The 24,667-nt window shown below is 60.4% G+C and overlaps 2 protein-coding genes across 14 annotated transcripts in view; one reads left to right on the top strand and one right to left on the bottom strand.

Moving 5' to 3' along the window:
- The window catches only part of PPP6R2 (protein phosphatase 6 regulatory subunit 2), a 130,971-nt gene extending 126,638 nt beyond the window's left edge, over nucleotides 1-4,333 (top strand). For all 12 annotated transcript variants that reach the window (XM_074227178.1, XM_074227177.1, XM_074227181.1 and 9 more), the window contains 2 exons: nucleotides 3,482-3,892; nucleotides 4,150-4,333. In XM_074227178.1, the coding sequence (XP_074083279.1) occupies nucleotides 3,482-3,892; nucleotides 4,150-4,201 (463 nt within the window). In that variant the 3' untranslated portion in view covers nucleotides 4,202-4,333. The remainder of the gene's footprint in view (nucleotides 1-3,481; nucleotides 3,893-4,149) is intronic.
- Nucleotides 4,334-5,625: 1,292 nt separating this feature from the next.
- Nucleotides 5,626-24,667, bottom strand: part of SBF1 (SET binding factor 1) — a 33,873-nt gene continuing 14,831 nt past the window's right edge. The window contains exons 16-41 of one of the 2 annotated variants that reach the window (XM_074227171.1): nucleotides 24,513-24,662; nucleotides 24,349-24,417; nucleotides 23,860-24,021; nucleotides 23,408-23,697; nucleotides 23,142-23,314; nucleotides 22,992-23,065; nucleotides 22,708-22,903; nucleotides 22,458-22,585; nucleotides 20,777-20,955; nucleotides 20,512-20,651; nucleotides 20,198-20,405; nucleotides 14,854-15,050; nucleotides 14,478-14,618; nucleotides 13,483-13,560; nucleotides 13,009-13,196; nucleotides 12,743-12,922; nucleotides 11,844-11,945; nucleotides 11,350-11,535; nucleotides 11,126-11,252; nucleotides 10,919-11,049; nucleotides 10,607-10,837; nucleotides 7,567-7,674; nucleotides 7,267-7,478; nucleotides 6,978-7,065; nucleotides 6,746-6,877; nucleotides 5,626-6,648 (exon numbers count right to left, since the gene is read on the bottom strand). In XM_074227171.1, coding sequence (XP_074083272.1) covers nucleotides 6,550-6,648; nucleotides 6,746-6,877; nucleotides 6,978-7,065; nucleotides 7,267-7,478; nucleotides 7,567-7,674; nucleotides 10,607-10,837; nucleotides 10,919-11,049; nucleotides 11,126-11,252; nucleotides 11,350-11,535; nucleotides 11,844-11,945; nucleotides 12,743-12,922; nucleotides 13,009-13,196; nucleotides 13,483-13,560; nucleotides 14,478-14,618; nucleotides 14,854-15,050; nucleotides 20,198-20,405; nucleotides 20,512-20,651; nucleotides 20,777-20,955; nucleotides 22,458-22,585; nucleotides 22,708-22,903; nucleotides 22,992-23,065; nucleotides 23,142-23,314; nucleotides 23,408-23,697; nucleotides 23,860-24,021; nucleotides 24,349-24,417; nucleotides 24,513-24,662 — 3,969 coding nt within the window. In that variant the 3' untranslated portion in view covers nucleotides 5,626-6,549. The remainder of the gene's footprint in view (nucleotides 6,649-6,745; nucleotides 6,878-6,977; nucleotides 7,066-7,266; nucleotides 7,479-7,566; nucleotides 7,675-10,606; nucleotides 10,838-10,918; nucleotides 11,050-11,125; nucleotides 11,253-11,349; nucleotides 11,536-11,843; nucleotides 11,946-12,742; nucleotides 12,923-13,008; nucleotides 13,197-13,482; nucleotides 13,561-14,477; nucleotides 14,619-14,853; nucleotides 15,051-20,197; nucleotides 20,406-20,511; nucleotides 20,652-20,776; nucleotides 20,956-22,457; nucleotides 22,586-22,707; nucleotides 22,904-22,991; nucleotides 23,066-23,141; nucleotides 23,315-23,407; nucleotides 23,698-23,859; nucleotides 24,022-24,348; nucleotides 24,418-24,512; nucleotides 24,663-24,667) is intronic. The other variant, XM_074227172.1, reaches the window with a different exon arrangement.

Below are 24,667 nucleotides of genomic sequence, written 5' to 3'. Positions count from 1 at the left end.
GTATATTGATCCTTCTTGGGATCATAGATAATATATTTCTCAATGGTCTTCCTCTTTTTTCTCTGCTTGCTCATTTTCCCAGCCTGGGCCTGGTTTGGGGGTGCTTCCTGAGCTTTTGGGGCACTCCCACAAGGGTCTCAGTGTGTGAGGCTCTGTCCTCCCTCCTGGTCTGTGAATAACCATATGTGCCCCCCTCTGCCACGGGGCTGAGGTGGGGGGGGGTTCTGCTGTTCTATGGGGGCCTAGACTGCGATCAGGATCTGAACGTGGTCAGAGCCCCAGAGTCCTGTTCCAGGGGCAGAGGACAGAGCTTGGCAGTCTCTCTCTCTTCACTCCCCTCCCTCAGTTCAATGGGCTCATGCCCTGGAGGCTCCTGCTTACCGGCTCCACCTGCTTCTGGACTGGGGAAAGATCAAGCTGCTCCCTGTGTACCCCGAGGGCTGGGCTCCAGGTGCTCTCTCTGGCAGAGGTCCCCCGCTGTTCCCCCACTTTGTGCTCGGTGCTCCCCGGGGTGCAGCTCAGGAGACTCCCCTGCTGCTGTGAGCTGCGGCTCCCAGTGCACTGGGGCTGCCTCCGGGAGGCTGAAGTTCTTTTCCTCTGGGGGGGCCACCCCTCCGATGGGCCGCCCCTCCGACCCCGGGGAGCAGAGCCTTTCTGCTCTTTTCCAGGTTACCTTGAGTTGGAGAACTGCCTCTCTGGGTCCCTTTGTGGGTTCTGTCTCTTGAAAGTTTAGAGTCCTTAGCTTATGAGTTTTATCAGAGAGCGCCTAAAACTCCTCTGCCTCTTTATCTTCTCTCCTCCTCCACCTCTTGTCCTGTCCCTTTCTCCCATTGTTGGCACTTCTAGGAAGGGAGTGCTTTGAGAGTGGTGATGACCCAGGCCCCCAGAACCCTGTGGGCCCCTTCTTGAGTCCCAGAGGGGGTGGGGAGAGGATGGGCTGCTAATCCCATCTGATTGTGGGAGTTAGGTTTGTTCCAGTCTCCGTGGTGGGCACTGGACTTCCAGGCCTGGAGCCCCCTCTGCTTATAACAGGGGCAGAGGAAGAGGTGGGTCCCCGGGGTCTTGAGGCCTCGCCAGGCACTTGTTTGCTTATGATTAGTAGCTCCCTCTGATTCCCCTCCTGAAAAATACAGGGTGAGGTTCCCTGTTTATTCTCCAGAGAACAGGTCTTGGGCTGAAGGGATTCACATGATACAATGCAGCTCCCAGGCTGCGCTGGGCCTCCAAGGACAGGGCTGGCCTGGCAGCTGCCCGACCTCTGGAGGGCCCAGAACCGAGGCTTAGGCTGGAGGAGCAGAGCTTAGTGGCCTCAGCCCCAAGAGTGGACATTCAGCCCCAGAGACCCTGGCCACCTGTCCTGGGCCATGGAGATGCTTTGGACAGTGCTGGCAGGAAAGGGCTGGCCCCATCCCTGAGGCTTCCACGGTTTAAGGACAGCTGCCCCCAGCCTGGGAGCACAGGCCTGGATGACCCCAGGCCCCTTCCAGGTGCTAGCCAGGCCTTTCTGGGCAACCTGTGTACTTGGAGAGGCCTCTGGCTCTCCTGCTGTGAGCAGTTGAATGAATCTCCCACCTGGGACTCCGGACCCAGAAGCCTCGCCTTGCTCCCCCCCCCCCCCCCCCCCCCCGTTTTGTCGGCCACATCTCCTGGGGCCCAAATCCTTATCGCCTGGCCTTCGGTCACAGCACTCAGGGTGGAAGGAAGGTCTGTGACTGGCTCTTCCTCTGTCCACAGCCCTGGGCCAGGCCTTGAGGTTGCCACTCGGGGTGTGCCAGCTACCCGACCGGGCAGCTGCAGAATCCTGTCTGATTGGGGCCCAAGCTCCCCAGAGCTTCCCCAGGAGCCCCCACTTAGCTCATTGAGCAGAGCCCTGTCAGACCAGAGATCCTGAAACCTCGGCTTCACCCCACCCTGGCCCAAGGCTGCCAGCCTTTGCCAGCCTGTAGTGTGGACAAGTCAGGCCTGGACCTGCAGGCATCCCTGCTCCCTTCCCCTCGGTGCCTGTGGGAATGTCATTGATGCTACTTCTAAGGACCAGGAAACATTTTGGTTGGAAGTGTTGCATGGAGTGATTGGTGGGCAAAGGTGAAGAGGTGGGCCTGGTGGGCAGCTGGTGCAAAGGCCGGGGTGGGGGAGGCGAGCTGGGAAGGGCTCCTGTTAAGGAAGCAGTGGTAGGAGAGGTCCGTTTGGCCCCAAGCTGCCCAGAGGAAGGCATGGGGATGAAATCGGCTTGCAGATCAGCAGCTTATTGGTTGGGTTTGGGGGGAGCTGGTTGGGCCTGTGGGAGAGGGAGCCTGGACCTGGTTTGGTTTCGCATTTTATTCAGTCGCTGCCCAGAGGAACGAGAAAGCGCCATCCCTAGTTTTGTCTCCAGGTCCCACCTTTCCCAGTCTTGCTGCTTTTTCCAACCCATCTACCTGTGGGTGAGGATCCACAGGAGAGGAGCTCAAGGCCCACCAGGAGCCCTCAAGGCTCCCCGAGGCCCCCACTGCTTTCCTCCTGGGCTGCCCTACAGCTTTCCAAGGACTTTCCCATCAAGTGTAGATCGTCTGAAGGGCCTGGGGGAAGGGGTGTAGACACCTCAATTTGGGGAACACTCACCTGGAAAGGCATTGTGGGAGGTCCTAGGGATCCAGGGTTGACTGCTAGGCTGAGTGCACTGCAGACATATTTATTGCATTTAATATACAGTTCTGTAGAATAATTATGTATGGGTGAGGAGGTGGGGGTGGGGAGATGGGGGAGAGAGACAAATTGCCAGTCTGGGGGTACAGCCTGAGGCCTGGGCTACGTGAGGGGGACTTGGAAGGTCCTGTGGAGGCAGTTTGAGAAGGGTTGGAGGGGCGGCTAGGTGGTGCAGTGGATAGAGCACCAGCCCTGGAGTCAGGAGGATCTGAGTTCAAATGTGACCTCAGACACTTAATAATTACTTAGGGCAAGCCACTTAACCCCATTGCCTTGCAAAAACCTTAAAAAAAAAAAAAGAGAGAAGGGTTAGAAATACCCCATGGGGGGTGTGGTTCTGTATCTGTTCTAGCAAATTCCGGAATGGAATCCAAGGGGAGGGGCAAGAACTGACTCTGGGGCTCCAGTGGGAGAGGGTGCCTAGGTGAGGAGGGCCCAGAGTGGTCACCCTGGACCTTGATCCTGAGACTTTTGACCCAGTGAGAACCCCACTGGGGACAGGGGGAAGGGGAGAAGCAGTCTGAGACCTGGAGAGTTGGGTTTGAACCCTGGCCCGGGGTGGGGGGGGGCAGGGTGTGCTGAGAGCTTTGGCCTTGCCCAGCTCAAGGAGTAGCCTCAGTAGCTCCTGCCTCCGGCACCGTAAGTCCTAGGGAGCCAGGTGAGATGGGTCCAGGAGAGCCAATGACGCTTCAGAAGTGAGAGTGAAGGAGAGAGAGATGGAGAGAAAGGCCGTGGCCAGGAGCAACCCTGGCTGCTTGGGGGTGGTGCAAATGGAGCTTCGCCCTCTCTTCCACAGGAGTGCCAAACCTCTGGTGATCCATAAGCTGCCCGTGTCGGAGAAGGAGTCCAGTGCCTCGCAGCCCTCCATAGAGCCCCCGAGCCCTGCTGCTGTCATTTCAGCTATGGGGGTCCCTGCTGCTGTGCCCGCAGAGGTGGTCCCCGCTGCTGTGCCCACGGAGGTGGCCCCTGCCGCTGTGCCCACGGAGGCGGCCCTTGCCACGGTGCCCGTGGAGAAGTCCCCCCAAGCTCTGTCTGTGGAGACGACCCCTGCAGTTGTGCCCACGGAGGTGGCCCCCGCAGCGGCGGCCCCCACAATGGCCCCTGCAGCCTTGCCCAAAGCTGCCTCCACCACCGTTCTCATAGCCACCGCCTCCGCGACAGTTACCACGATGGCTGCCGTGGCCCTGGAAACAGTGAGGAGAGATAGGTGAGTTGGGGAAGCTGGTGGTGGGCATGGGGGCCAGAGATCAGTTGCTGCCGCCAGGCCCCTGCTCTGCCCTAGGGGAGGGGGGCCCAGAGGCCTAACTGCCTGTGTTCTGTGACCCCCTCCCCTTGACTCATCACTCCTGTGGGGATTGGTCCCGTGGGGGGGGGGGGCTGCTGGAGGAGCCCAGGCTGGTGAAAGTTGGCCACCCAGAGCTTCCGGTCTAAAGGGGGGTTCCCTTGTCTCCCCCCTCCCCCCAGGAAAGAGGAGGCACCCCCTTCTCCAGAAGCCACGTTAAATGGCCCTGCTTGATGCTGCTGCCTCCTCAGGCCACGTCTCCCTGAGGCCGGGCTGCTTCCACTTAGGCAAGAAAACTACCTGGTGATGCAAATGGTCTGGTTTTTTATTTTAATTTTATTTTTTAATAAATGCTGCATTGGTAAAGCTGGTGGTCAGGACCAGTCAAACGACGGCCACAACGGAGCCCGCCCTTGGCACCCGCGGGGAAGGTCTCCCTCTGCATCGGCTCGGGGAGCCTCCCCCTGCCGCCCGCCACCCTTGGGCCTGCCCCCCCGCCTCCCGCTGTTGTCTCCTCTGTCTCCCCTGCACCCCGGGGCTGGGGTGGGCAGCCCCGGGGGTGGGGGCCCATAGCAATAAAGCCTTAGCGGCCAGAAGGAGGCCTGGCTTCCCAGGGTGGGGGGCCGGGCGGGAGGGAAGGAGACAACGGGGCCCCTCCCCGCCCCCCTCCCGGGGTCCTCCCGGCCCCCCGGCCTCCCACCCGCTGCTCGGCCCTCGGCAGATGCGGAGGGGCCGGGCCACGGAGGATGAAGAAGCCTGCCGGGAAGGGACCCCCACGGCCCCGGGAGTGGGCCCGCACGGCCGCGGCTGGACCTCGCGGACTTTGGGACGGAGCCGATGGGGAGCCTGGGCGCGGTTCGCCGGCCTCTTGTTTTTCATGGTTTTTAATGGATGCAGGAACAGCCACATTTTTGCACTTTGTATCCGCTGCAGCGTCGGAGCCCCAGATCTGGACTGTGCCCTTCACCAGTGTTGTGTCCCCCTCTTCTCCTGCCCCAGCTGGGCCCGGGCAGCCCCGGGGCTCGGCGATGCCGCTCCCGCCGGGGACCTCGGAGGGCACCCGAGCCAGAAGCCGCGGGGAAGCGTAGCCCCGCGGAGGAGGGGCCGCTGGGCACGAGCGGCGGCGGGGGGGGGGGCTGTCCGGCCATCCCCGGACCGCCGGGACCCCCCACCCCCCGGAGCCTGGCGCCGGGGAGCGGAGCGTCGCGGGGTGCGTCTGGGCTGAAGCAGAAAGCGCCTCTGCGGGTGCTGAGCTCCCCGTCCCCGGGCCTGGGCGCTGCAGCAGGGCCCGGGGAGGAGGGGGCAGGCTTGGAGAGGAGCCTCTCGGGTGCCCTGGCGGGGTGGCTGCGGGGGGCACCGGGTTCCACCTTCCCTCCCCCCCAGAACGTGTCTGTCCCTCCGCGGTCTTTGATTTGCTGACTTTAGGTGATCTTTCGAGTCATGGTAAACATATCAAATGTACGCTTTGTGGCCCGAGTGTCAATTGTCGCGTTCTTGTGTCGGGGGGGGGGGGGCCCGGGCGCCCCACGGGCACCTGCGTGGGAAAGCGCCCACAGGCTGGCAAGGGGCCGGGAGCGGCGGTTCCTCGCTGAGCCCCCCGCTCCCACCCCGTGGTGTGCCTGGCTCTCCCAGGCCGTCACCCGCCCTCCGCCCCTTCCTCTGCATCCTCCTGGGGCCACTTCCCTCAGCCATGGGGGGCTGCTTCCATGCTGCCCACCTCCCCTGCCCTCTTCTGTGCCCGCCTGGCATTGCAGGAGCCCTCCCCAGTAGCAGCCAGCCCTTTGTCGTATGGGCGCGGGGTGCCACCCACCACCTCCCCTCCCGAGGCGGTGGGGCCCCGGGGGCCTGGGGGGCTCAGAGAGCAGCCGGGCCTTTTCCTTCAATTCCATTAGTTCTCTCTTTATAGAATCCTTTGTTCTAGACACAATACATGGGGTGGGCCGGCCTGGGCCAGACACATTTACACGGAATCTACAGGAGTGCCGGGGGGCCGCCGGGGGGCGCCCGCCGCAGGCTCGGGCTATGTACAATGCACTCTGCGGCCCCAGGTGAGCGGCAGCCCCCTCCCCGGGAGTCTGGCACGGGGGAGGGGGCTGTCCGCACAGGCGGGGCCTCCTCAATAAATTACAGTCGGGGGGGAGGTGGAGAGAGGCCACACTGACCGTGGGCCTGCCCCCGAGGGCCCAGACCCATCACCGGCCTGGCCTCGAGGTGGGGGCAGAGACAGAGCTGGGGCCCGGGGCCCGGGGCCCGGCACATTCCGGCTCTAGGTCTTTGGGGGGGCGGGGGACTCACTGAGCAGGCCCTGCCCCGGGGCAAGGGTGAGGACACATGGGGACCGAGGGCCCCCCCAGAGTTTATGTACAAAGTCAAGTGCTGAGGCCGGGGTGGCGAGCCCCCACCCTGGTGCGGAATCCCAATACTGTCGGATGCCCCGGGGGCAGGGGGGCAGGGCCTGTAAACAAGGGCAGACTGGATGGCCCCGCCTCCCGGGCCCCCATAGTGGTTTGTAACGACTGGAAGCTCAAGTCCAACCCTGGAGGTCCCGGGCCGGGCCAGGAGCTCCAGGGGCCCCGGCGGGCTCAGGCGTCCGACAGGCAGCTCTGGAGCCGATCCACCCACTGCTGGGCCAGGTGGACGTCCTGGGCGCAGAAATTGTAGACCCGCCTCGTCGTCTTCACCTGAGCGGGGAGGGGGACGCCCATCAGCCTCGACACCCCCTGCCCCCCCCCCCCGCCCGCGCCCCCCGTCACGGCCATTCCCAAGCCAGGGCCTCACGTCAAAGAAGGCCTTCTCGTCCACGGTCTTGGGGGCGCCCATAGCGGGCGTCCCGGGAGTGACGGACTCCACTTCCGCCAGGTCGATGACCCCTTTGCACTCGGTGTCCACCCGGTGGTCATAGTAACGCAGCTGGAGGGGACGGACGGGGCAGAGAGGTGACTGGCTGCTTCTCGGCCCCCTCCCCTGCCCCCCAGCCCATCCCGCTGTCCCCGCCAGCCTTCCCCCTTGCCTGGTGCTTCGTCTTGTCCAGCACAAACCACCGCGCTTTCCAAGGCTTCATGAAGGCCCCCTTCTTGTAGAGGGTGCCCTCGTAGGACCTGTGCGGGCAGAGGGGAGGGCACACTTGTCTGGCAGCACAGAGGAGGGAGGGGGGGTGCTGGGCCTGGCCCTCCCGGGGCCCCTCTGTGGGGAGGCAGAGAAGGCTGTGAGCAAGGCCCAGTCTGAAGCCTGGGCCTGGGAGGGGGGCTGGGGGAGGCGCGAGGTGGGGGTGGTGGGAGACACCCTCCCTCCGGCCTCACCTGTTCTCGCTCTCGGCGGTTTGGAACTGGCTGTAGAGCGTGCTGGTGCTTCGGCGGGCAGCCTGCCGGCCGCTGGAGGGCGTGGAGCTGCTGCTCTGGTCACTGTCCAGGCTGAGGCTGAGGGTGGAGCCCACGGGCCCCTCCTGCAAGTAGACCCCGAGCGAGCGCCGGTGATGGGACACGCTGGACATCAGCAGGGAGCTGGGTGTGCCCTGGGGATGCGAGAAAGAGCGGGCCTCAGGGGGGGGGGCTGCCGCCTCGGTGCCCTCGCCCACCTCCCCCCTTGGGCCCTCCCCATACCCGCCCATCCGGCCGGGCCTCGCTGCGCTGGGCAGCCTTCACCCGGTCCCACGTGTCCTTCCAGCGCTCTGAGGGCCGGCCCAGCTCCGTTTCCAGCCGCTGCAGCTCCTGGGGGACAGAGGTCTCAGTTGGGGCAGGGGGAGGCCATGGAGATGGCTGCAAAAAACCTCAGGGTCCGAGGTACAGCAGGAGGGTCCCGAGACTGGGGTCAGGGGTTCCCATGTCAATGAGATGATGCCGCCAATCCCGACTGATCAGAGAAATGCCGCCCCCCACCCTGTGCCACGAAGACCAAGCGAATGATCCACGTGGGAGGGGGGTGGGAAAGATGGGGTCCTGATGCCCACCCCAACAGGGTCTATCTTCCAAAGAGGCTGAAGAAAAGGGAAAAGGACCAAGTTGGACAAAAATGCTCAGGGCAGCTTTTTGTGGCAGCAGTGCCAGGGGATGCCCATAAACTGGGGGCCAGCTGCAGCACCTGGGGGGGGGTAGGTCTAGTCTGGTTTCAAAGTGGAGGCAGCAGGAAGATGCCAGATAGGCCCAGTGAAACAAGGATCCCAAACCCCAGCCCCTCCAAAAAGCCAAGGGTCTCGGGGTGCCTCTGGGCAGACTCTTCCTTTGTCCTGTGAAAGTGTCCCACAAGATGCCACACGTATGGTGGGGACACAGGCCAGGTCAAGGGCTGGGGGAGGGGCTGGAGGGAGAATTTGAAACCCAAAAGTTAAAAATAAATGTTAAAAACAGAACCCTTAATTGGGTACCAGCTGTGAGAGAACACTACCAAGAGCCGGCTAAAGGCGGCCTTGGTCTGGGGGGCGTCCGGAGGGCCCAAGGACCTGGCCAGGAGGCCATCCAGGGATGCACCCACCCCCAGGAGTGTTGTGCACACAGACTGGACCAGAGGAGAGGTGGCGGGGGGGGGTGACCCTCCTGGCATCAGGCAGCAGGGTCGCAAGCTGCCTCAGAGACTGAAGGGCGGAGGAGAGGAAGGCTCGGGGGAAGGAGGACAGACGGTGCCAGGAGAAGGGGGCCAGATGCCAGGCGGAGCTCCAGGAATCTGTCTGTCTGTGCCTCAGTGGGACTGGACGTTCCCGACTCACAGATGGGGTGGGGGGCTGTTTAGAAAATGGAGCACACGTCCCCCCTAAATTGAGCTCTTGTGAAGGAATTTCTGACACTGGAGGGCCCCAGTAAGTCTTTGGGGGGGGGGAACCAAGGGGCGGGGCCCTTGACTCCTTCCTCTGGCCCCTCAGACAGACCCCCTCCAGTCTCTGGACCCCCTTCTCCTCCCCACCCCCACAGCACGGCCCACCCACAGAGGTGACTCGGGCAAGTTCAGGTGTGCTAGAAAGGTTCTGCGGCCACGGTCGGCTGCATGGGGAGGCTCCGCACAGGCGGGGAGCTCACTCCTCTCAGTCCCAGGCCATCTGAAGCCAAGGTGGCCCAGACCCTCCCCCGGCTTCCCTCTCCCCCCCCCCAGGCCTTTCTGCCAGGGTCATGTGCACCCCCCCCCCATCCTGGAGCAGGCCCCGCAGTCACATCTCGCCACTTTGGCCCCCAAAAGCTCTCCCCCCCAGAACGATATACCCCACTCCGTCTCCCCCATCCTCACTCACACAAGCACCAGCACATGGGAGCACTCAGTCCCCCCCCCTTCCAGACCCCCCTCAGTGCCCCCCAGACCCCTCCCTCCCTCATACCTGAAGCCAGCCTGGGGCCCCCAAGCCTCTTCTCCAGACTCCAGGACCCCTGGGCCCTTCCCCATCCTCCCGCCTCCTCTGGACACAGTCAGTCTAGGTCCTTCCTGAACTCGGGGGCCCACCAGTCCCTCAGGGGCTGCCCGCAGACTGGAGGCCAAGGGGACTCTCCCCCTCAGCCTGGTTGCTGGCGGTCACCTGCCGCTTCTGGGCCAAGTTCACCTTGTCAAATGCTGCAGAGCTGGGGTCCACTGACAGCTCCTACTCGTCTTTCCCAAGAGCTGCCACCTAGCGGGAACCTGCCCCATCTTTACTTGTCAGACCGCCGCCCCCCCTGGTCCCCGCAGACTCTGCAGACCCCAGGTTGGGGAGGGACCTGAGCCAGCAGGAAGCCAGACAGGAAAGCGGGGAGGGGAGGCAGGGAGGCCCCTTCTCCGCCCCGAGGGCTGGTACCAACTGGGCTGGTCTGGAAATCCCTTGGCCTTGGTCTATATGAGTCACTACTGTGCCTGTGGCTTGGGGGGCCTGAGGCAGGCCCCCCCCCAAGGACACTGCCTCCTGCCCACCTTCCAACCTGGGGAGCCCCCCTCCTCCACAGCCTGGGCTCTCCTTGCCAGCACACCCTGCACAAGCTTGGCACTCACCTACCGCGGCTCTGGCAGGCCCAGGTCATCCCCCACGGAAACCATCCTCTACCCGCCTCTTCCTAGGGCTCCCCGTGAACCCTCCTCTGACTGCTCCACAATGTGCCCCCTCAAACCAAAGGGATGCCCCCCTTGACTGAAGCTTCCCCTCAAAGAGCTCTCCTGAGGTGGCACCCCTTCTCCCAGCCTTCCTCCTCCTCAGCCTCATTCCCCATCCTTGGCCTCCCCCCCACAAGTGTCCCCTGTGGCCCCAGCCCCAGCCCCAGTCCCGTCACTTCATCCGTGCCCACTCCTCCCAGACGCTCTGCCCTGGAGTTGAGCCACACCGCCAAGGCCCCCAACCCGTCCTCCCCTGAAGCCCCCTTCTCCTCCAGCAACCGGCACGTCATGGATTTGGCTGTCTCTGCTTGGGACTCTGGGGTCACACCAGACCCTTCTCCCGGTTTCCTCTTCTCCCCCTCCCCTTCACAATTCTCGATGCCCACCTGGCATCTAAAGGCCTTTCCCCTGGAACCTCCATCCCTCCTCTTGGAAGCGCCCCCGGCTCCCCAGTTTGCTCCTCACGGCGGTCTGTGGGGATTCCCACCCACCGGTTCCAGCACAGGCCAAGGGAATGTGTCCTGACACCAGTCGACACCCTGCAGTCTGAATGGCACGGACAGGAGACTACCGGGAGGGTCCGGGGGGTCCAGCACTCACCTCCAGCAGGCGTGAGATGGCGTCGGGCTGGGCCCGCAGGCGGTTATCATAGCATGGCCAGATGACCCGTCGCCTGCTCTGGGGGGCGCCGCCATCGGGCCGCTCCTCCTCCAGGGGCTCGGGGGGCCCCTGGGCCAGCTCCCAGTCATAGGGGGGCCCCTCGGCCAGTGTCTCTCGGGTGTAGAAGTCCCACACCTTCAGGTTGGACACGTTGCTGTAGGGGCGAAGCACCTGAGGAGGAGAGGAGAGGAGGATGGGCCAGGGTCCCGGGCGGTGGCCCCCGGCTCTCCCCCAGGCGGCCGCAGCCCTTACCTCAGTGTCCTCGGGGGCGTACATGTAGTTGTAGAAGACCGGCGTCTTCTTGCTCAGTCTCTCCACGTACTCCCACACGGACTTACACGCCTGCTGGCTCTTCTTCTCACCCTTCTCCTCATACAGCAGGCCTGGGGAGGGGGAGGAGGGAGGTCAGCACCCCAGGCCCCGCCCACCCGGCAGCCCCCCCCCCCGGCAGCCCCCTACCCAGCTCAATGCGCTCGTAGTCCGAATCCAGGAGGAAAGTGCGGAAGCGGTGTGAGGCGTGGTGGTAGCTGAGGAACTTGAGGTAGAACTGGCTGAACTCAAACTCCATGGGGAACTGCGAGTGCACCTGGGGGCAGGGGGCAGGGGGGTCACAGGCAGGGCCACCCCCCAGCACCCAGGATGGGCACGGCCCAGCCCGGTTGTGGTCCCCGCAGCCTCCCTACCTGGTGCACGCAGTCTAAGAACTGCAGGAAGATGGGGGCGAAGCCGCTGCTCTGGCCCGCCAAGGTATGGGCCCCCCTGTGCGTGAAGCGATGTCCGAAGGACAGCCACTCCTTCTCCACCAGGAGCCGGAACCCCTCCAGGGTGCGGTAGTAAGGGTCCGAGAGCAGCTGCACTAAGGACACCACCTGCCCCCCACCCCCCCGCCCTCGTCAGCGCACCAGGCTCACACGACTGCACGTTCATGTGTCTATGCACACACATGTGGGCCCATGCCGCCCGCTCTGGACCACCAATCTGCCCTCCCACAAGCCCGGGGATCCCAGTCTAGATCCAGGGGGTCAGAGTGGCCCCCGGCGGCCCGGTCATGGTGCAGTCCCCCTCCACTGGTATCGTCTGCGCCTCAATCTCCAGGGCCTCGGCCCGGGTCTGGCCGTTCAAGCTTGCTGGACCAGATTGCTTCCTTGCTCCCCCACGGACGGGTACTCCCCTTTACCTGTGTGGTGATGTCCCAGCCATCTTCCAGGCTCACGAGGACAGAGGACCCCGAGTCCAGCAGCTCGACCACCAGCACAGACACCTGAAGCAGCTTGTGAATCTAGAGCGCGTGAGCAGAGATGTGAGCCGATGGAGCCACCCCCAGGCGGCCACGGCAGTGTCTGAACCCTGATGGGCCGGGTGAAGCCCACCCTTCCTGTCCTCAGGGGAGAGGTCTCCCTTGGCAGTATGGACAGAGCTCTGAGGTGTGCCCAACCCGAGGCCTCAGTCCACTCTAACTCTCCCTTCCCACCCTCCGTGCTGTGGAGTAGAGCCAATCGGTGTCCCCCTTAGCTGGACCCCAACCCAGCCCTGAGTCCCTCTGCTTCTGCAACTGGTCCCCCTTCTCGACTGCCCCATTTCCCTCAGGGCTGCAGCCCCTAGACACCCCAGGGTCAGGGGACACTGGAGCCGAAAGGGGTCTCTTGTCTCTCAAGGAGGGGGCACCCCATCCCTCACAGGTGATAAGAGGCGGAGTGTTTGAAGGTGGAGCTCCTGCCCCCCCAATCTCTCCTCTAAAATCTAGCCAGGTCAGACAGAGGGGCAGCGGCCAAAGGGCCCAATGCCACCCTGGGGGGTCCTGCCCCCAACGTGGCCCCTGTGGCCTGGCGGATGAAGGATCCCCACCTGCTGCCCATGACCACACAGTGACCTGGAAAGCCTCCCCTCCTCTATCCCCTCCCACTGAGCCTGCCCCCCCCATCCAAAGACTGTGTCCTTCAGGGCTCAGGGCCTCTCCCTGGGCAGCCCGGCCCCCCAGGGCTCCTTTCCCCTCCCCTCCCCACCTGCACACACACCAAGTGAGCGGTCAGGGGAGACGGGGCTGGCAGCTGGGGTAGAGGCCCCCACCCTGCTGACCTGGCTCAGCCACTCCGACTCCTCCAGGGACCGCAGGTAGGAGGTAGGGTTCTGCTCCCCTGCGGGGCAGCCGGGCACACAGGCCTTCAGAAGCTTCTTGAAGCTGGCCTTGACCTGCCTCACTTCAAACACCTCGATGGGCACCAGTTCCCACTGCTGCAGGGGGTCTGGCCTCACGCCCTGGGGTGGAGCAAAAAGGGAATGTGAGAGGCTGGGCGGGTGGTCGGAGCCCTCGGTCCCAACCCCTCCCCTGACACCCAGGTCACCTTGAGCTGGGCCTTGTCGCCGATGATATAGAGGGCTGCCCGCTGGGGACGCAGGAAGCCTGGCTCTGAGGGAGCCCCGTTGGGCTGGGGGGGCCCCAGCAGGTCCTTGCCTGCCAACCGAGAGCCCACGTCCACGCCCAGGCTGGCTCCACTGCTACGGCCACCGGCCCGAATGCTCCCCCATTTTCCTGTGGGGAGAGAGCAGGGGATGAGCGGCGACGGGGCTGGGGAGTCCAGCACTTACCTTCACAGAGCCTGGAGCCCCCGTCTCCCTTTGGAAGGGCTGCTACAACTACGTGGAGAATGCTGGCGGTGGGGACCCCCAAGGTTCAGAGTTAGTGCTGGGGCTGGAAGGGCGGTGAGCGAGTGTCTGCCGGCTGGCGCCTCAGAGGCCGCGGGGAGAGAGGGAGCGAGTTAATGGCCTGGGGCGGTAAGGGGGACACAGGCAGAGTTAGTGCCCGGGGCTTACGGTACCTCGGGGAGCGGTCCGTCTGGTGACCGACGCAGTCGTGGGGTTGGACAGAGTGGTGACCCTGGCTCTGGGACTGGGTGCTGCGGGGCACAGCACAAAGAGAAGACTCAGGTCCCCCCCGGGGCAGCCCACAAGTGAGGGACAAACCCCCGACTCGCCAGGAAGGCCCAAGGTGGCAGAGCCAGGGGCCAAACCCTGAGATCCCCCTGCAACGCTTCTCCCAGACGCTACTGATCCTTCCAGGAAGACCATGGATCGGGGAGCGAGCCTCAAACCCTCGCTTTGACCGTAAACTTCGAGGGCCAGGGGCTGCCGTCCTCTGGGCTCTCAGACTAATGCAGAATGACAGGTCTGACCAGCAGCAGGTGGAGGGGTTGGGGGGCCGGGCCAAGGGCTCCCAGGCCCTGGGGGTGTCCGCACAAAGGAGGCCCCGGAGGGTTTCAGGAGAGACTTGGCTGAGAGAGGAGGAGGAGTCAGAAGGTCTGAGGAGAGGAGTGGAAGGGGAAAAGCAGCAGGGGGGGCACCTGGCCCCACACCGAGATCTTCCCGGCAGTTCTGCCTGCCCTCTGCCAGGGGCTGCCCGGCCCCCTCCTCTGCTCCAAAGCCCCTCATTCCCCCCTTCAGGTCTCCAGAGCCCAGAACCACTGCTAACTTCATCTCCTGCTAAGTGGTCTCCCCTTCGGGACCCCTAGATGGATGACCTGCGGTCACTCCCTGGCCCAGGATCTTCCAAACCCGATGCCTTCTGGGCCCCTCCATGGTGGGAGGCCACAGCAGCCCCCGTTCCCTGCCTTCCTTCTAGCTCCCTCCTCTATACTGTCTAAACCACAGCCCACCTCAAGGCTAAAGCCAGACCAAAGCCCAGGCGGCAGCCCCCACAAGACCCGGCCGCAGGAGAGCCACCCCAGGTTAAGAAGAAAAGAAGCCCAGACATCTTCACAGACATCCATGAGGAGGCTACCCGGGGTCCCCTGCCGGGGGCTGGGGCGGCACTCACCATGACTCGCCATGTGCATGGATGAGAAGCCACTGAGGGTGTTGCGTCCAGAAGCTGCGTCGGCATGGCGGGGCATGGAGCTCACCACAGCCTGGAGGTATTTCTCTTGCTCCAGGCTGCTGGAGTCAGTCTGGGACTGACCTGGGGAGGGGGGAGGGAGGGCAGGTCAGTCTGAGCAATGCCCAGAGGCTGACAGGTTCCCACCCCTCCCAGGGATAGGCTCTCCCTTCAGACACAGGAGGTGGGCTGCTTGCCTTGGGGTCCCACAAGCCCAGTGAAGGAGCCATGGAGGTTGGGGGATGCCTGGAGGAAGAGGAAGAGGAGGAAGGGGGCTGAGAAGAGCCCCTGCCAGAGCCTGGACGGGACAGATGCTCACCTGGGGACGGCGCATTCTGAGCCTTGAAGAGGCCCACCACGCCTTTGCCGTGCAGCCCCCCGGACCGTAGCAACACCGCCTTTGAGCGGCTGCTCCGCCAGCACACAACAGGGAAACGGTTCTGGCGGTAACAGCGAGAGATGCGCTGCAGGGTATTATCCTGGATGCTCTGGGGTACAATCAGCAGCCCGGGGTAGCTGGAGGCCGATAAGAGACAAGGCTCAGAGACAGGGCACTCGTGGCTGGGCCAAGGCTCCACTAGCACAGCACTGCTCCTGGGGTGGCTCCAGGGGCTGGCACATTCTCCCTCCCCCCACATCCCCTCATTCTGCCTTGGGGGCCAAGCCTTCCTGTAGCCCCTTCAGGCCTGGCCAGGCCTCTTGGCTCCCCTCCAGCCTGACTACCTTCTCTGGGCTTCCTTGCCTACAAGGGGGGGCCCCCCAGGCTCAGACCGCTCAGCAGGCCCTGCAGGGGTCTGGCCAGAAGGCAAAAGGGAGCTTACTGCCTGTGTCTGAGCAGGAGGCAGCCAAGAGCACATTTGACTTCTGTGAATTGCTCACAACCTAGAGGTCAACCAACACCTCCAGATCTTCTTCCCCTGAAAAGCTGCTGTAGCTTCGTGGCACTCTGGTCCCGAGCTGGCCGGCCGACCTCACAGTGATGGCCGGGCCCCAGGTCCACCCCCTTATTTAGGATCCTCTACTCTCTCTTCCCAGTCTGGAATGGGCTCTGCTGTCTTTTCTCCTTGAGCCCCTGGCCTCCTACTCTGCTTCTACCTTCTCTGTGGTTCCTGCCTGTGGCCCAAACTGATGGGACCCTCTAGAGGTTTCTGCTGATGACATGAGGAGGAGGAGAAGGAAGGAAGGAAGGAAGGAAGGCCAGAAGTCTTTATGAAGATCCATGAGCACCAATCACTGAAACTCTACCATGCTGGCCTCCAAATAACCATAAAATAACCCCCCCAAATCCTGGAACAGCAGAACCAGCAAAAAGTTGGAGTGAAACAATCTTTTAGACCAAGAAACTGAGAAAAAAGGCAAGAACACAGTCCAGGACAGGAGGCCGACAGCAAACCCCACCTCAGCACAGGGTGGTGGCCCGGGTGAAGGCTGACCTTGGGACCCTCATGTACCTCAGCTGCAAGACCTTGTCACCTGCTTCAATGCAGACCTGGGGAGACAGATGGCTGCCACAGCCAGACCTCCATGGGCTTCAGCATGTCTCCAGAAAAAACACAGAAACACCCCCCCCCCCCAGCCTCGGCATATGTCAGACACCGGCCCTGGGACCCAGGCTCAGGAGGAGGTGAGCTGCCAGACCCCTAAAGCCTCCAGCCGGAGGACTAGGCACCCCTCATCCCAACTCCTTGGAGCAGCATTAGACCCCAGGGTCCCCTGTCCATGCAGCCCCAGGTAACAGCCAGGGCCTGTGGCCCCCCAGCACAAGAAGCTGAGACAGTGTCCTTTCCATCCCGAGAAAGCAAAGCTCAAATTTAAAAGAAAGTTAAAAAAAGATGAGCAAAACCTAATTAAAAAAGAATCCGACCATATAAAGTTATTACGGTGACAGGGAAGATCAAAACTCAAACTCAAAAGAAGACAACAAGATCAAAACATCTAAGGGCAAAACCCCAAAGAAAAATGGGATGTGGTCTCAAGCCTGGAAAGAATTCATGGAAGAGCTCAAAAAGGAGCCTAAAAATCAGGGGAGAACAAATGAGAGTAATAGAAGAGAATTATGAAAAGAGTCAAGACCTTGGAAAAAGAATTAAAAGGTACAATTGGCCAAATGGAAAAAGAGGTACAAAAGCTAACAGAGGAAAATAACTCTTTACAAGTTAGTGTGTAGAAGCTAATGACTCTATAGGACATCAAGAATCAATCAAATCCAAAAGAATGAAAAAAAAAATACAAGAAAACCTGAAATACCTCACTGGAAAAACAACTCCTGGAATATCCATAGGGAAGAGACAATGTCAGAATCATTGAGTTTCCTGAGAGTCATCATCCGAAGGACCTAGACAGTATCTTTCAATAAATTATCAAGGAACACTAGAACCAGAGGGCAAAATAGGCATTGAAAGAATCCACCAATCACCTCAGGAAAGAGATTCCCCAAATAAGATTCCAAAGAATAGTGCAGCCAAATTATAGAATGATCAGGTCAAGGAAAAAATATGGCAAATTGGCCAAAAAGAAACAATTCAAAGGGTGGGGGTGGGGAGAAAGACCAGGACTTAGCAGCTGCCATATTAGAGGATTGGAGATCATGGAACATGATATGCTGGAAGGCAAAGGAACTTGGACTACAAACAACAATCACCTACCTGGGGAAATTAAGCATAATACTCCGGGGGGGGGGGGGGGGGAATGGTCATTCAATGAAATATAAGGATTTCAAGTTTTCCTAAAGAGAAGGCCATGTGTGGTCCTTTTCCACACAAAAATGTGATGTTCAAAATCAAGACTCAAGAGAAGCCCAAAAAGGGAAAAGGGGAAACCAAGGCAAAAGGGATTGGCTAGAGTTGAACTGTTTACATGGGAAGGTGATACCTGTAATTCTTGAAGATTGTGCTACTAATAGTACTGCTAGAAGGAAGGTTACAAGGATGTACAAGGTGAAAATGAAGAAAGGACATAAAAATAAGTTGGGGATGAGAAAAAGCAGAATGCTGGGCAAAGAAGGAAGGGAGAGATAGAATGGGATAAATTATTTCACGAGAAGAGGCACCAAAAAACCTATTACAGTGGAGGGGAAAGGGTGAAAGGAGAAAGGACAAACAGGAGGAAAAATAGGCTGGAGGGAAATGCATAGTTAGCAATCATAGCTAAATGTGAATATAAAGCTCAAACAGAAGCAGATAGCAAAGGGGTTCAAAACCCAGAATCCTACAATATGGGGTTTACCAGAAGCAGAGACACACAGTAAAGGTGAAAGGCTTCAGCTGAAGTAAAAAAACGCAGGACTGGCAATCCTGATCTCAGACAAAACAAAGCCAAAAATCGGTTTCATTAACAGGGATGAGGAAGGAAACTGTATCTCGCTAAAAGGACCACAGACAATGAAGTAAAACCAGTCCTGAACACAGATGCATCACATGGCCCAACATCCACATACTCTACAGCATTACACGCTCATGACCAAACAAGAGGGAGAGAGCATCACGCTATGGGAAATAAACTTGATTAGTAAACAAAAAAGCTTTTGCACAAAAACCAATGCAACCAAGATTGGAAGGAAAGCCGAAAGCCGGGAAAGAATCTTTGTGCAACTGTCTCTGATATAGGCCTCATTTCTCAAGTATAGAGAGTGGAGTCAAATTTATAAGCATACAAGCCATTGCCCAACTGCTAGGGATTCAGTGGATATGAGCAGGCAGTTTTCAGATGAAGAAACCAAAGCTATTTGATCTAAACCACCCTCGATTAGAGAAATGCAAACTGAAACAACTGAGGTGCATCTCACACCTGCTGGACCGGCAACATGACAAAAGATGATGGAGAGGATGTGGGAAACCGAGACACTGATGCATTGCTGGTGGAGTTATGAACTGATCCAACCATTCTGGAGAGCAACTTGAAGCTGCCAGGCTGTTTGTACCCTGTGACCCAGCAATGCCAGGTCCATCCCCCAGAGAGATCATAAAAAGGGCAAAGGACCATATGTACAAAAGTACCATAGTGGCTCTTCATGTGGTAGCAAAGAATTAGAAATGGAGGGGGGGAAGAGCTGGGCAGGTTGTGGTGGATGGACATAATGGAGCGCTCTTGTTCTCTAGAAAACTATGATGGGCCAATTTCTGGAAAGATTTGGATGAACTGATGTAAAGTGGCATGAGAAGAACCAGGAAACCACCGTCCCCAGAATCCGCCACATGGTGTGATGACCAGCTCAGAGTCGGGCCCCGGGAAGGTCCAGGGCAAGTATGGAGGCCTTGGGAGAGGAAAGCCCTGGCCTCCAAAGGCAGAGTGACCTTCCCACTGCCTTTATTCTTGGTCGTGGTTTTTTTCCCCTTTGATCTGTCCTTTCTTTCACAGCTGTGACTGGGACAGAAATGTGTTCTACATGATGGCACGGGTCTACCTGATGTCAAACCGCGCCCTTTTAGGAAGAGTGGAGGAAAAGGACAAAACTGCGGAGCTCAGAATCTTGTAGAAATTAAAGCTAAAAATTGTGTTGATGACATTTGGTTGAGAAAAAACTAAAATACTATTAACAATTTTTTAAAAAGAACCTTGTGCTAACTGCTTTATAAAATTGCTCTCCGGGAGGTAGGCACTATTATAACGCCCATTTTGTAGCTGCAGAAAGTGAGGCAGACAGAGGTGAAAGACCCCAGAGCCAGACAGTATCAGGGGCTTCTCTCTCTGCACTGTGGCCCCACAACTCCACCTCAGAGGGAGCTGCAGCCATTATCACCGGACAGGACCACCCAAACTAGGCTGATGTCTCGCCGAACAGCCCTAACCTCCAAACTCCAGGGCATGGGCACAAGATAAGATAGCCATCCTTGCTGTGCTGCCCCCTCAGCCACTGCCCTATAACCATGTCTCTGCCAGGAGACCCTCTGAGTCAGCTAAACAAAGCAGGCCCCACACCTGGGGGTCTGCCAGATGCCTGACAGGATGGTGATCAATCCCTGGACTCTTTCCACAGGTCTCCATGGGACACTCAGGGCTCAGGCTGGGCCCCCTTGTCCCAGTGGCTGAGACCCAATGCCCCCTCCCCTGACATTCATCTCCTCCCTGCCCACCTCCCTTATGAGCACCCCAAGAGCTGGCTCCTGGTGCCTGCCCTTTCTGAGCCAATTTTCACCAGCATCACCTCCCAACTTCTAAGCCTGGGCCGGGGTGCCCAAAGCTCTTAGGTCCCAGGCTTCCCCTGTGGAGTTTTGGCAGTCCAGCTATTCCATTGGGCTGCAGAGGCCCACAGTTACCTGGCTGCTGATTTTGTTTCTGTTTCTTTCTCCTTCTTCTGCCCCCCACCCCCACCACAGCTTTGTTTTTGAGGGATCTCAGCCCAGGGATTCTGCAGTCAACTCTACACCAATGCCTCTCTGTAGTCTCCCTCTCCACCCCAACCTCTGCGCTGACCTCTAGGCTGAACCCGCGTTATCTCCACTGATGGATCCCTCTCACTCCTCCACACTCACTGCTGCCCACTTTGCCTTTGTGAACTCTTACACATCTGTCTCTTTCTTAGCCCAACCTGGGACCTGTCTGGTTCCAACCCTGGTCCCCTTCACCCTGGTGAACTCCCAGGAGGGCTTTGTTTATCTGAGGAGGGTGGCCCAGATGGTCCTCTCCCCAATCCCTGAGCCCCAGCAGCTGGCAAGGTAACTCACCTGCGGCAGATGGCATACATTCGGTTGACGGGCGTGACCCTGAAGGGCTCGGATTTGGCACGGCTCAGGCTGCTGCTCAGGGTGCCCAGGCCCAGGCGCTGGTAATCTCGGCAGCAGGCCCGCTCCACCAGACTGTTCATGGTCAGCCTATCCGAGGGCTTCAGCGCTGAGGCAGGCGTCAGAGTGCTGGGCTCCAGCTCCTCAGACACTGTGGGGCAGAGCAGAATGAGGAGCCAAAGTGGGCGAGCCGGGCCCGGGTCCAGCCGGGTGAGCCCAGAGGAGGGGACCCTTCCCTATGCCCTCTCCTGTCAGACCTGAGATCTCATCCTCCTGGTCCTCAGGGGGCACGGGCTGACCCCGCTGCTCCCAGTTGGGCGGATTGTACTTTTTCCGAGTGACATACTGGCGGCTGATGGTCTTTTTGGCATTCTTCACGAGATTCCGTGACAGGGTCCTGGGTGGAGGAGAAGCAAGGAGCTGTTGGCCACCAGGCGGACAGGGAAGGAGGGAGGGAGACCCCCAGAGCCCAGGGTCCTCAGACTGAAAGCTGGCGATCTACTGAAGTGGGGACCAGGGTACCTCAGTGAGGGGCTCTTCTCCTTGGTCGTGCGGGGCTGCCGGCCGGCCGTGTGGACAGAGCCAGCAGTGAAGGCAAATGTCCCCTTGATGTCTGGTGGATAGCGCAGCTTGTGCAGGTGTTTTCGGAAGACCTCAGCGCTCTCTGAGCCCACCTCCTCATCAAAGGCCATCTTTAGCAGCTGCGGACAGAGATACTCTCAGGGGTGTCTGAGACCCCTGAACCACAGGAGGACAAAGCCCAGACATGACAGGACCCAGGGCCCTTCTCTCCCTGTGGTGAGACTTGCTGACCAGGAGGTGGGTTTGACCAAAGAAAAAGCCATGAGGAGGAACTGGGGAAGCAGAACCAAGCAAACCCCGATAGAAGAAGGCGAACCCAGGAAAGACCCCAACGGCCCATAGTCCCCAGGGAAGGGAGGAAGTGTAGATACAGTGGGCGCCAGGGGCAGAACTGGAGGTCATCGCCTGGCCACCTTCCCAAGGAGCCATGGATTTGGGGGTGAAGGGCTTTCCTTCCCTCTTATGAGTTATGCCAAAAACAAGCAATGAAAACATTTTAAACCAACCAAGAAGACAAACTGCCTCCTTACGCCCCTGGCTCCCTTGAGCATCTGCTGTGCCTCCACTTCCCCTCCTGGCACCTGGCAGAGATGCCTGTCCAGGTCAGGAGGGTCCAGGGCCCCTCCCCAGTCGCTGACTGTGATGCCCCTGCATCCTCCTCCTCCCAGCATCACTCCCGGGCTCCACACTCACCTTACTTTCTGCCTCCCCCACCCCCCAGCCCCAGAGACTGTGTCTGGCTTCTAGAACCTCAGTGCCATCCTCATGCCTCCTCCTCTCTGTCTCTCCTACTCCTGTCCTCTCTCTGGGGCTCCCACGGCCACCACCTTGGCGGCTCAGCTCTTCTGGCCTGCGCCGGCCATGTGCAATCTGTCTGTCACTAAACTACCCAACCAGGCTCCCTAGCTACCAGCACCGATGTCCTGTTTGTCTTTAAGGTAGAGGGGGCTTTTGGCTATGTTGCTCCCCTCCCTTAGGATGTATTGCTGCTTGGATGACCAAGATGTGGAGCATTTCCACAGAAGAACAGTGGAAGGAACTGGGAGAAAACCTCTTCCAAAAGCCTAAAGTCTGTGTGGTAGAAAAAGGACCCAGGGGGCTGGATGGCAGCCCCAAAGGCCAGAGGGAGGCCACAGGGTGAGGGGGTATGGGGCCACTTCAGCTTAGCCACAGTGTGCCAGGGGCCACCACCTCCAGGGGACAGTGGAAGGACCGGGCAGCTTCTGAATAAGGGAAATGCTCCAACCGAGAGCAGCGCTGCGGCCCACTCACTGAGGCAGGGCTGGCAGAAAAGAAAACTGAGGGGGAACACAGATGCTGGGGGCACTATCCCTAGAAATGGGGGAGAGATAAGCTCAAAGGCAGAAGCACAAAATAGGTGGTGGAGAGGGAGAGGAGGGGGAGGGGAGAAGAGAGAAGGGGGAGAGGCAGGTTCAGCATCAGCTAAAGGGGCAAAGAAAGAAAGGAGGCCAGTCCACTAAGCCCATGGGCAGGTCTTTTTGAGGAGAGGGATCTCGAGCTTCCTGTTGGAGACCCTAGTTTTAACCACAGCCTCCCCCCGCACCCTCAGGAGCAGGTCTCCACTGGAGGACATGGGGCTTGGGACTCCACCAGTTCGGACCTGGAATGTACATGAGCGAAGCTGCAGCCCGTCCTGCAGGAACTGGTCCATGTGGGTCTGGACGCTGATCCGTTTCTCCTTGGTGAGCGAGGCCACGGGGAAGGACCTGACAACAACCTGCTCCCCCACTGGGGGGGTGCGGAGAGTCACAAGGGGTCCCGGAGAAGGGTTAGGGAGGGAGAGGAGTGGGAGGGGGGCCTCCACTCGAGGTGTGGCCGGGCCCTGGGGGCACATGGGGAAGGGTCCTCACCCAGGGGATCTGTGGGCATGCCAGTGAAGATGACCCGGTAGGTGGTGAGAAAGACAGCCCCCTCGGCAGGCAGGAGGGCCGGCCCCCCGATGCTGCCCCCGGAGCCCTCTTCACGGCCGTCGGGAAGAAGGTAGACTCGGAGGCCGTCCAGTACACACTGCTCTCCTGGAAGGAGGCTGGGCCGGAGTAGCTTGGGCTAGGGGATGGAGAGACGAGGGAGGGTTCAGGAGAGGGCTTGGCCCTACACCCCCACCCTGGTCCCCCAGCCCATGGATGGGCCTCACTTTCTGGATAGGAGGCAGCCTCTTGCTCTCGCGGTGCACAGCCTCCAGGGTCTCGATGTGCATCTGGACAATGTCTGGAGGAGGGAGGGTCCTCTTAGGTCCCTGGGGGTATAGTCTCCCCACCTCCCCACCAGTGCCTGCTGTGCCTACCTGGCACCATGACATGCAGCCCCTTGAGGTGTTCGCTGGTAACGCCGCTCTCGGTGCACACCTTGTCCACAAAGCGGTTGATGAAGCGCACCACGGCTCCCGCTACATCCGACGTCTCGGCGTCCTCGAAGCCGCTCTCTGTATCATAACTCTCGGCCATGCTGCCCGCCATGCTGTGCCCGGAGGAGGGGGGTGGGCATGGCGGTCCCCTCCCCCCGGCCCCCCTCCCCCCGGCCCCCCAGCCCCAACCTCGCTCCCACACACACCTGTTGGTGATCACACTGTTGCTAACGCTCTCCAGGTCACCCAGGCCGGCCCGCTCACGCAGCAGGCGGCTCTTGCTGCTGTCCAGGGGCAGCAGGAGGTAGCTCATGCGGTTGGCATAGTGGATGGCTTGGCTGAACACTGTGCTCTCCTCCTTCTGCACCAGCTCCTGCTGCTTGTCCCGGCCCAGTGTGGGCCACAGGCGCCGCTGCTCCGAGGCCACATCCAGAGCCGACCTCTCTTCCTCCTCCTCCTCCTCCTCCTCCTCCTTCTCCGGGGGGCCGACCTCCCCCTGCCACAGGAACCAGGACGTCTCAGAGAGGAGTTCCAAGGAGAGCGGTCTCTGGGGCCACATTTCCCCTCCACACACCCGGGGTCCCCCCAGGGGCAGCAGGGCCACGTCTCCCCCCACACACACCCAAGGCTCCCCAGGGTCAGCCTCCCTGGTCCCCACCTTAGGGAGGGGGCCGTCCTCCTCAGCAGGCTCCAGATAGAGAGCGCGGATGTGAGTCTGCACGTCCCCATAGAACATGGCCTCCCAGAACTGGGGGGTGCTCCACACCACGTGTTCCTGGACACAGCTATACGCAAACTGTGTCACCCCAGGGCTCAGTTTCTAGAGAGAGGGGCCCAGCCAAGGGTCACCACAAAGAAGCTTCACAAATGGGAGTAACAGAGGGAGGTCAGCAGAAGGGCAGACCTCGAGAATCATGCCCAGTCCCCCAAGATAGAAGAGAGCCAAGAGGACCCAGGTCCAAGTCTGCCCTGAACAGCAATCCCCTCACACCAAGTGGTGGGCAGCGAGCAGATGGCTACCTCCCCAGGTGGCCCTTCCTCCCATGGAAGGCATATCAGGGGGTGATTGGGAGGGGTGGGGTGGAGGAGGAAAGGACGGGGGAAACACCAAGGAAGTCTGGGAGGGTCAGGGCAGTCAGCCACTCACCCGACAGAAGGCGGTAACCAGAGGCAGCAGGGCAGCAGCGATGCCGTGCTCATCCAAAGAAGTGCAATCCTGGGGAGTGCAGAGGCGATGGTCATGCATGGCCCATGGCCCGGGGGGACCCAGAGGGACAGTGCTCGCTGGCCCCGCCCTGGCCATTCCCTCACCTGCAGGCAGCAGTTCATCATGCGCACCACAAAGTCAAACTGCTGGTGGTCTAAAACAGCGCGGTTCTGCTGGACGTGCAGATGCAGCTCCCGTGTCAGGCAGCGGCGGGCGGCTCGACCCTTCAGAGCCCGGAGCACAGCGGGCAGCAGCTGGA

The sequence above is a fragment of the Macrotis lagotis genome, chromosome 2 (genome assembly GCF_037893015.1).
Source record: "Macrotis lagotis isolate mMagLag1 chromosome 2, bilby.v1.9.chrom.fasta, whole genome shotgun sequence".
In the NCBI taxonomy this organism is placed as follows: Eukaryota; Metazoa; Chordata; class Mammalia; order Peramelemorphia; family Peramelidae; genus Macrotis; species Macrotis lagotis.
This window is presented reverse-complemented; position numbering and strand designations above follow the sequence as displayed.